This window comes from Phoca vitulina, unplaced genomic scaffold, assembly GCF_004348235.1.
Source record: "Phoca vitulina isolate PV1807 unplaced genomic scaffold, GSC_HSeal_1.0 scaffold8, whole genome shotgun sequence".
Lineage (NCBI taxonomy): Eukaryota > Metazoa > Chordata > Mammalia > Carnivora > Phocidae > Phoca > Phoca vitulina.
Genome location: NW_022589711.1, coordinates 50,199,141 through 50,209,231, shown reverse-complemented (window position 1 = coordinate 50,209,231; position 10,091 = coordinate 50,199,141). Strand labels below are relative to the sequence as shown.

Genomic DNA, 10,091 nt, shown 5'->3' with positions numbered 1-10,091 from the left:
ATAAATCACTAAAAAAAAAAAAGAAAAAAAAAAAAATATATATATATATATATATATAAGCAAGAGAGAGAGTAATATAAATTTATCATTCTACCAGAGGGTGTGAAAAGAGAAGGGCAATAAAGCAAAGACAGAAAATGGGAATCGAAAACATAGAGTAACTCCGCAGTAACAATACATCAGTGAGCAGCTAAAATAAATGTAAACAGAGCAATTTCAATTATTAAAAGATGTTATCTAAATAAATATCCAACTATATGCTGTCTACAAAATACACACCTAAAGTAAAACCAAAGAGAAAAGGTGAAAATAAAGAATGGAAAAATACATACCACAGAGGTACTAACCAAAATAAACTGCTTTGGCTACAGAACCAAACCAAATGAAACCAAACAAATAACCAAACAAAAAATGCCACATAAAATAAACTTTAAAAAGAAAATGCTATAGGGATAAAGACTAACACTACATAATATAACTTTTTTAAAAACCTATAAAACCTCAGAACCTTAAAAAAAACTACATAAATAACCTTATAAAACATTAAATTTACCGGGAATTTTAAATTTCTATTTGGCGGGACGCCTGGGTGGCTCAGTCATTAGGCGTCTGCCTTCGGCTCAGGTCATGATCCCAGGGTCCTGGGATCGAGCCCCTCATCGAGCTCCCCGCTCAGCGGGGAAGCCTGCTTCTCCCTCCCCCACTCCCCGTTTGTGTTCCCTCTCTCACCGAGTCTCTCTCTGTCAAATAAATAACATCTTTAAAAAAAATAAAATAAAAAATAAATTTTTATGTGGCTATATAAAATTATATATATAATATATATAATACTTATATATACATTATATACACAATATATATAAACTGATAGACTTATAATAGGAACTTAAGAAATTCACAAACTTTTTTCTGTAGGTCAGCAAACTAAAATTTAGTAAGGTTACAGAAGTCTTGAACAACATCGTTAACAAGGTTTATTTATTTGTTTAAAGATTTTATTTATTTATTTATTTATTTATCTGAGAGAGAGAGAGCATGAGCAGGAGGAGAGGCAGAGGGAGACGAAGAAGCAGACTCCCCGCTGAGCAGGGAGCTCAATGCGGGGCTCAATCCCAGGACCCTGAGATCATGACCTGAGCCGAAGGCAGATGCTTAACCGTCTGAGCCACCCAGGTGCCCTGACAAGCTTTATTTAATGGATGTATAATAACCTGAACCCAGTTTATTTATTTATTTTTTATGTAACTTCTACACCCTGCCTAGGGCTCAAACTCAGGACCGGGAGATCAAGAGTGGCACGCTCCACAGGCTCAGCCAGCCAGGCGACCCATGAACCTGATTTAAAAGAGAATTTTTTTTCTCAAGCACATAGAGGCATTTACAAAAATTGCCTATGTACTAGGCCATAAAACAAGTCTAAAAACCTTCAAAGACTTGGGATCATACAGGGGCGGCTCAGTCAGTAGGGCATGTGACTCTTGATCTCAGGTCATGAGTTTGAGCGCCACGTTGGGTGTAAAGACTACTTAAAAATAAAATCTTTAAAAAACAACAACAAAAAAATGGAGACAAAGTATGGGATCATACAGACCACAACTGAGTTAGAAGTCAAAACAGGAAAGTTTCTTAAAAATCGGAATAAAAAGCACACTTCTAAATAAGTGAGTTCAAAGGAAAACTCGTAGTGGAAATGAGAAAATACAGAAGGGGCCAACATGGAGACCAAACATGAAGAGCAAAACCCCAGCCTGAAACAGGAGGTGCTGCTAGAGCAGTACCTCGGGAAGACGGATATCCTGAAGAAGAGGAACAGACGAAAACTAATGGGCTAAGAATCCCATCTACAAAGTCACGAGGAAGAAACAACTACATAGACTCGAAGGAAACAGAAGGAGAATAAAGATGAAAGCTGCCAGCGAATGCAATGGAAAACAATCATACCATAGAGGGCTGTCCCGAAGCCTAGTCTGTTCTTAGTAAAAGCTAATAAAATAGAAAAAATAGTGCAAGATGGATCAAGTACAAGGAAGACGGGTCTGAACAATAGTGGGGACGAGAGAAGGACAACTGTGGATACAAGAGAGATTTTAAAACAAAATAGAAATAAAAATATGTGAAAAATGCTAGACTAACAATTTTGAAAACTTAGAGACATGAACAATTTCCTAAAAAAATACATAATGTAACAAAAGTGGGAAATAGAAGATTGAATAGATTACTAACCACCAGAAGAAGTGAAATCAGTAGTTAAAAATAAGCCACACAAATGTACACATACTGTAGGAGCTGGGCTCCAAAGTGGCCCCCACACAGTCCTTGTTCCTGGGATCCCCGCTCCTGGGACAGGTGTTTCCTGCTCCAAATAGGGCGGACCCACGTAAACCAGGAGGGTGCTGTGCAGAGGAGGAACTGTGACTTCCCAAGCTAAACTAAAAAAGACATTGTGACTTCTGTCCTGATAGCTCTCTCTTGAGGGATGAAGGATGCCCTGGGGATACCAGGTCTCGAGACACGCAAGCAGCTCGATGAAGAGGGCCATGTGGCAAAGATCCTGCCATTGGCCAGCAAAGGACTGCCAACCACGTGAGAAGCAGACCCTCCAGCCCCTGTCAAGATGACTATAGTCCCAGCCAAGCTTCAGTGATAACCCATGAGAGATCCAGAGTCACAGCCACCCAATTAAGCTGCTCCCAGATTTCTGACCCTCAGGAACTGTGAGAAAATAAATTGAAGCCTCTAAGGTTTGGGGTATTTTTAATGCAGTGATGATAACTGGTACACACACAATAAAACCAGGCCAAGGTGGTTTGGGAAAGGAGTTCTAGAATACATTCAAGGAAAATGTAATCGTATTCTTTACAAACTGTTCCCAGAGAGACTGTCCCCACGCACTTTATGAGACTGTGTGATTTGGATTATACTGTCAAAATTAGTCAAAGATACTATTTTTAAATTTTTTTCAAAGGAATCTCATTAATGAACAGATAATAAAAGTTCTAAACAAAACATTAGCAAACTGAATCCAACATGTATTTTTTAAATGTGTGATTAGGCTTGGGTTTACTTTATAGGATTGCAAGAATTAATTTATTTTTCAAAATCTATAAATTTTATTCACCACTTTAACACATTGGAGAAAAACCCTACGAGCATCTGAATAGATGAAAAAAATAAAATTCAACACCTACTCACAATTAAAAAAATGCTTAGTAAACTAGAGCTAGAAAGGTCATATTTATTGATGAAGCATTTGAGGTGTTCCATTTGTGATCAGGATGCTTTTAAGGATGCTCACCATGACCATTGCTATTCAACATTGTATTGGAGGTTTTAGCCAATGCTGGTTAGATTTTTTTAAAATAGTAAGATAAGTAAATAAAAGGTGTAACGTTTTAATAGGAAGAAGCAAATTATTGAAATTATTGTTGGATGGAAGATAATTACATAAAGATAGATCACATTTCTATATACTGGTAATAAACCATGAGAAAATGTAATTTTTAAAAAAGATAACATCTACAACAGCCACAATTCAAAAAGGGGGGGGAGGAGAGCTAGAAATAAACCTAACAAAATCTGTGCAAGATTTTTTTTTTTTAAGATTTTATTTATTTGACAGAGAGAGAGCACAAAAGCAGGGGGAGTGGCAGGCAGAGACAGAGGGAGAAGTAGGCTCAAAACGGAGCATTTTGTCTTTTTTTTATTATTGATTTGTAGGAATTCTTTTTTTTTTTGTAAAGATTTTATTTATTTATTTGACAGAGACACAGTGAGAGCGGGAACACAAGCAGGGGGAGTGGGAGAGGGAGAAGCAGGCCTCCCGCTGAGCAAGGAGCCCAGTGCGGTGCTGGATCCCAGGACCCTGAGATCATGACCTGAGCCCAAGGCAGATGTTTAACCGACTGAGCCACCCAGGTGTCCCCTGTGCAATATTCTTATGCAAAAAATTCTGATACCTCATGGAAAGATTAGAAAAGACCTAAATAAATAGAAAGATGAACCATGTTTACAGACAATTGCACTAGGTATTGTAAAGGATGCAAATTTTCTCCCAGAGTGGTTTACAAATTCACTGCAATTCCTATCAGAATTCCAGCAGGTTTCTCCACGGAGCTGGCCATGCTAATCTTAACATGTGTATGGAATTGCAAAGGGTCCAGAGTGGATGAGACTTTTTCTGAGGAAGAACAAGGTGGAGTGGTGACCCTGAACCAAGAATTATGAAAGCTACAGTAACGAAGACAGTGAGTATAAGACGCAACAGGCCAGTGGTTTAAGCTACAGAACCCAGAGGCCAACCCGTGCACATAGGGAAATTTGACAAATGACAGAGGGAGCTTTGCAGACCGGTGCGGAAAGAATGGGCTAGGTAACAATCAGTCTGGAACAAAGGTGTGCACTTTTGGAAAACATATAGTTGGTTCCCTACATCACACCATATAAAATAACAAATTCCATGTGGGCTAAAGCCCTAAATGTGAAAAATAAAATTTCACAACTTTTTGAAGAAAATATAGGAGACTTCTTTCATGACTTGAGAGTAGGAAGAATTTTTTTTTTTTTTAAGATTTTATTTATTTGAGAGGGTGCACAAGTAAGGCAGTGGGAGGAGCAGAGGGAGAGGGACAGAGAACCTGAAACAGACTCCGCACTGAGGCTGGAGCCTGACCCTGGGCTCGATCTCACGACCCTGAGACCATGACCTGAGCCAAAATCCAGGGTGGGACACTTAACCAAGTGAGCCACCCAGGTGCCCCGAGTAGGAAGAATTTCTTAAATGAAATTTTTTTTAAAGCACAAGCCATAAAGTTTTATTGCTAAATTTGACCAGATTAAAATTAAAGCTGCTGTTCCACACAAGACAGCATAAATAAAATGAAATAAGCCACAAACTGAAAAAGGACAGTTCCAAAGAATACAATTTACAGAGGATTAGTGCCCAGGATATGTAAAGAATTCCTACAAATCAGAGGTGCCTGGGTGGCTCAGTCATTAAGCATCTGCCTTCGGCTCAGGTCTTGATCCCAGGGTCCTGGGATCGAGCCCAGCATCGGGCTCCCTGCTCAGCGGGAGGCCTGCTTCTCCCTCTCCCACTCCCCCTGCTTGTGTTCCCGCTCTCACTGTGTCTCTGTCAAATAAATAAATAAAATCTTTACAAAAAAAAAAAGAATTCCTACAAATCAATAATAAAAAAAAGACAAAATGCTCCGTTATAAATAGGCCCATGTATATACACAGATAATTTTCAAAAGAAGGAATCTAAAATTTAATTATAGGTTTAAACATTTAAAAATAAGTCCAATAAACATGTAAACATTTAAAAATAAGTTCAACTTCACTAGTTATCAGGGAAATGTAAGATAAAACGAGATACCATTTCTTACCTATCAGATTGACAAAAAATTCAAAATTATAATACTATCAAGAGTTGAGAAGGATGTGGAGTAATGGGGAATAAAAAGAATGGGAATACGCATCCTTCAATGAGAGAACAGATAAGTTGTGGAAAATTCATCCAATAGAATATTATGCAGCTATTAAAATGAATGAACTAGAGCTGAATGCTTCATATGGATAGATCTCAAAAACATGTGAGGGGCGCCTGGCTGGCCCAGTCAGAAGAGCGTGAGGCGCTTGATCTCACGGTCGTGAGTTCGAGTCCCACATTGGGTCTAGAGATTAAGTAAATAAACTTAAAAAAAAAAAAAAAGTGAGCCCAGGGGAGAAGTTTGAAGAATGCTACATGGAGAGTCCCATCATTTATAGACAACTTAAAAACTGGCAAAGCATTATTTCAGCTTGTTCAGGGTTGTAGACTTGTGTAGTTAAGAGTCTAAAAGCACCACTAGGAATGTGAAACACCACAGTTATTAAGTAGTTCACAATCAAAATAATAGCCAGCTTCACTGAGTCCCCTATGCACCAGCCGCCGACTTCACTACTTGGCTTGGGTTATCTCATTTCATCCTCGCAACCACGGTATGGACCACCATCCTCCTCGCTCTCCTGGTGAGGAAACAGGCTTTGAGAGCTGCTCAGTAGCTTGCCCAAGAACACAGTGGTTAGCACTAGAGTCCACATTCCATCAAAAAGTCTGGGTTTTATTCCATCAAAAATGTGGAGCAGTGGAAATAAAGAAGACAAGGTAGGGCCAAGGAGCCCACAGTGCAGGGGGCATATATCAACACACACACACATACACACACCGCCCCCCAAGTGAAGGGTGAGCCGACCACACGGCAGTGAGGAGGGTGCTTAGTGCGCCGTAGCCTGAGAGGGGAGTACACAGCAGGGAACACTCGAGGCTGCCTGGGCCGTCAGGGAAGGCTTTACCAGTTGAACTTGGCTTGGAAGAAGTCCACGTACAAATGCCAGGAACCCAGCTCTTCCTACTCTGCATCCGATTGGTGTTGTTCAGAGGACCCCCTGCTCTGGACCGTGAGCACGCGGGGCCCGACCATGCAGGGCTGAGACCAACCCCGCTGAAGACAAGCTGATTTCATGTAATCTCCCGTTTGAGAAAGTCTGCTCTCACCTTTACATGCACAGAGGAAAAGCCAACTCAGAGCTCTTCTTTTGCAATCATGACAGCAGGACTAATTGCTTGCTCTTTAATAATAAGAGCTAACATTTATTGAGCATTGACTGTCTGCAGGGCGAAGTCAGCACATGATTTATTGCCCTTAACTCTCACAAAAGCTCTGTGAGAGCAGGTACTATGTGTCCCTTTCCAGGAATGAGGACACCAAGGCTTAAAGAATTTAGGGGTCTGGCCCAAAGCCCTATGCAGTTAGTAAGTGGTGGAGCTGGGATTTGACACCAGGGCTGTTCTCTCTCCGGCCCACGTTTAAACCACTGCTTCTCGCAAGCACAGACATACAATTAAAGCAACAAGGGCTTTATAAAGGCTCTCAGCTGGGAGACTAAATGAGAACATGATGCCACCATAATAAACTGGAAACCAAGCTTATCATTACATTCATGAACCCCTGTCACGTGTTAGGTGCTCCATAAATGCTTTGAAATGAGGTAGCATTTAGTTCCAGGAAATGGAAACCATCCCAGTGTCACAATGACATACTTCACCCACGGAGGTAGCAAGGAGGAACTTACAGAGCATGCACACATGCAGACAGAGCTGTCTCTGGCAGGCACACACAGGGACTCCAGGGACCCAACCCCCTATAGGCTCCAACCTTCCCGTGAGCTCCCCCTCCTCCCGCAAGTCTCTGCTTCGCTTCCCTCCTCCTGCTCCTTGGCACTCAGCCAGGACCACTGACTCCAGGGGCTTCTGTCACTGGGTGCTGAGCTCCTGGCAGGAAGGCCTTGCGCTCTGTATGTCAGTAGGCTTCCTTCCTCCGCCAAAGAAAGGAAAAAAACCAGCACTCTCCCCAGTAGCCCACAGAGATACATAAAGTGAGAAAAAGATAGGGCGAGGGAAAGAACCGGAAGAGTTCTGCTTTTCTAAAGTAGATAAAGAGAACAATCCATCCTGTCCCCCCAGGGAAAAGCCACCATCACTGGGATCCCGCGAGTTCATTTTATTCATTCATTTCATAAACATTTACCAGACACCCTGTGCAGGAGACAGGCCCTGGCCTGGAGCTGGCTGGCTCTTCTGCACCCTTCCTCCACCGGCAGGAGACCCCTCTCTGCCCTGGGGAAAGTGCAGCCCAAGGATGGCCCAGACACAATCCATGGCCCCTGGGGCACGCCGTGTAGGGGTACACAAAGGCCAAGCAGACACACACAATTTACAAGTGTAAAGACTCCTTCTGTGGAGAGGGAGGGAGGAGGAGGGACCCTGGGAGGTGGGATGGGGGGGAGAGAGGGAGGGAAGGGGGGGAGGGGAGGGGAGGGAGAAGGGAGAGGACGACAGCGTTAGCCTGGCTGGATTCTCCCCCAGAGCCACCTCTGACAATACTCTGGCCACGTTTTAATTAGTTGCAAGGTTTTCCCACTGACTCAAACAAGAGCTCTCTCTCTCTGATTAATCTTCGAAAGAGCCGGCCGAGTTTAATCATAGCAAACACGATGATCCCCGTTATGACGGCCTGGGTAGCTAAAAGCAGAAAATAAAGCCCCCAGAACAGGCTGTGGTCTTGGCGTTGGCCCCGGGCCACCAGCTGCGCGCGGGCCCAGGGCTCCGAGCCGTCGGGCACCCAGGCGGTGTGGCCGGGGGCCGCGGGCAGAGTCGCCCGGGTGGGGGCTGGGGCGGGGCGGGGAGCCGGGCCGCGGGTGCCCGGGCACTGCAGGTCCTCGTCCGGCAAGGCCCAGAGCGGCAGGCCGGCGCGGGGTCCGGGCCCGCGGCACCGCGGGGGCTCGGCTCGGCCCACGAGGCCCGGGTGCCGCCGCAGCCACGCCAGGAAGGGCCGCAGGCCGCAGTCGCAACGCCAGGGATTGTGCCCCAGCAGGACCTCCGCCAGCCGGGGCAGATCCGCAAACGCGTCGCCGGGCAGGGCCTCCAGCTGGTTGTGCTCGAGCTCGACACGCTCCAGGCTGCGGAGGTGGCGGAAGAGCGCGCGCGGCAGGGTCCGCAGCCGGTTGTGGCGCAGCGAGACGCGGCGCAGCCCGTCGAGGCCGCGCAGCAAAGCGCCGGGGAGCGCGGCCAGGCCGTTGGAGTGCAGGGCGAGCACCTGGAGCGCGGCCAGGCCCCGGAAGGCGTCCTCGGGGAGCGCGCTCAGACGCGGGCTCAGGGTCAGGCCGAACTCTCGCAGGCCGCTCAGGGCGCGGAAGGCGGCGGCGGGCAGGGTGCGCAGCCGGGTGCGGTTCAGCCACAGCTCCCGCAGGCCGGCCAGCTCCCCGAAGAGCACCTCCGGCAGCTCTTCCAGCGGGTTCTCGAACAGCGTCAGGAATGTCAAATTGTGCGAATAAAGAAAGAGTGCGGAGGGCAGAAACTCCAGGTGGTTTCTGGAGAGAGTCAAGTAGCTCAGGCTCCGGAGCGGGTCGAAGGCTCCCGGTGCGATGGAACGGATGTGATTTCGGTCCAGCTGCAGCTCCTTCAGGGCGCGCAGGCGACTCAGCAGCCCCGCATCCAGAGAGACGAGCTGGTTCGAGTGGAGCACGAGCTTCTCAAGCTTAGCCTGTGCCCCGAGCAATCCCTGGGGCAGGTGGGTCAGATTGTTTCCCGACAAATCCAGCAGTTTCAGGTTCCCCAGACTTGTGAAGAGGCGAGCGGGAAGGAAAGCGAGCTGGTTTTGGTTCAAAAAGAGCTCCTGCAGGTTAACCAGTTTCTGAAACATGTTTTGGTCGATGTCCTTCAGTTCGTTGCGGTCCAGAAACAACTGTTCCAGGAGCACCATCTTATCCAACAGCGCGGCCGGCAGATGCGTGATCTTGTTGCGCGACAGCCTCAGGGTTTTAAGTTTTATCAGGTCGTGGAAGGTGCCGGGGGCAATGGCGACAATGTGGCTGTCGGACAGCATCAGGCGCTGCAGGACCGTCATGCCGCTGAAGCTGTGGTTCTGCAAGGCGCCGTGGCCCATTCGGAAGAGCAGGATGTGCGTGAGGTTGGCGGGCAGGCCGAGCTCGGCGAGGCGCGCCACGTCGCCCCCGGAGCACTGCGCGGCGTCCCGGAACACACACTTGCAGGCCGGGGGGCAGGGGAAAGGCTGGGCGTGCAGGAGCCCCAGCGCCGCGCACAGCAGGGTGCTCCTCAGCATATCTGAAAAGGCAACAGCGGGAGGTCTGTAGGCGCCACGCCAGGGCGAACGCTCGGATTCGATCTGGTAACCCTGGAGAGGCCGGAGCCTTTCGCCAGGATTAGCACTGACTTTGACTATTATCCCTCTTTTCCCAGGAGTGCAGATTGCCCCCGGTGGTGAAAAGACTGGTTCTACACTGAGAGGTCTCATTCTTTTGTTCTACTGATTTTCTACTCAGGTTAAAGCACTGAAATTAAAGCGTCTTCAAGCTATAGTTAAAAGCCAGTACTTTAAAATCTTTACATACAACTAATGAAAACAATCATTCGAGCATCGAAGCTCACAGACATCACTGAGCAGTGCCCACGGTGAGGGGAGCCCTGCTCTTCTTGCCTCTGCCCAGCGGTGGCTATAACCAACAGTCAGGACGGAAACAGCAAAGTCTGG

At 46.5% G+C, this 10,091-nt stretch overlaps 1 protein-coding gene across 1 annotated transcript; it reads right to left on the bottom strand.

Moving 5' to 3' along the window:
- Positions 1-7,534: 7,534 nt before the first annotated feature.
- On the bottom strand, positions 7,535-9,889 carry GP5 (glycoprotein V platelet). Its single transcript, XM_032406159.1, has one exon. It carries the CDS (start codon positions 9,852-9,854, stop codon positions 7,941-7,943), a length of 1,914 nt encoding a protein of 637 aa, XP_032262050.1. The 5' UTR covers positions 9,855-9,889; the 3' UTR covers positions 7,535-7,940.
- Between the last annotated feature and the right edge of the window lie 202 nt (positions 9,890-10,091).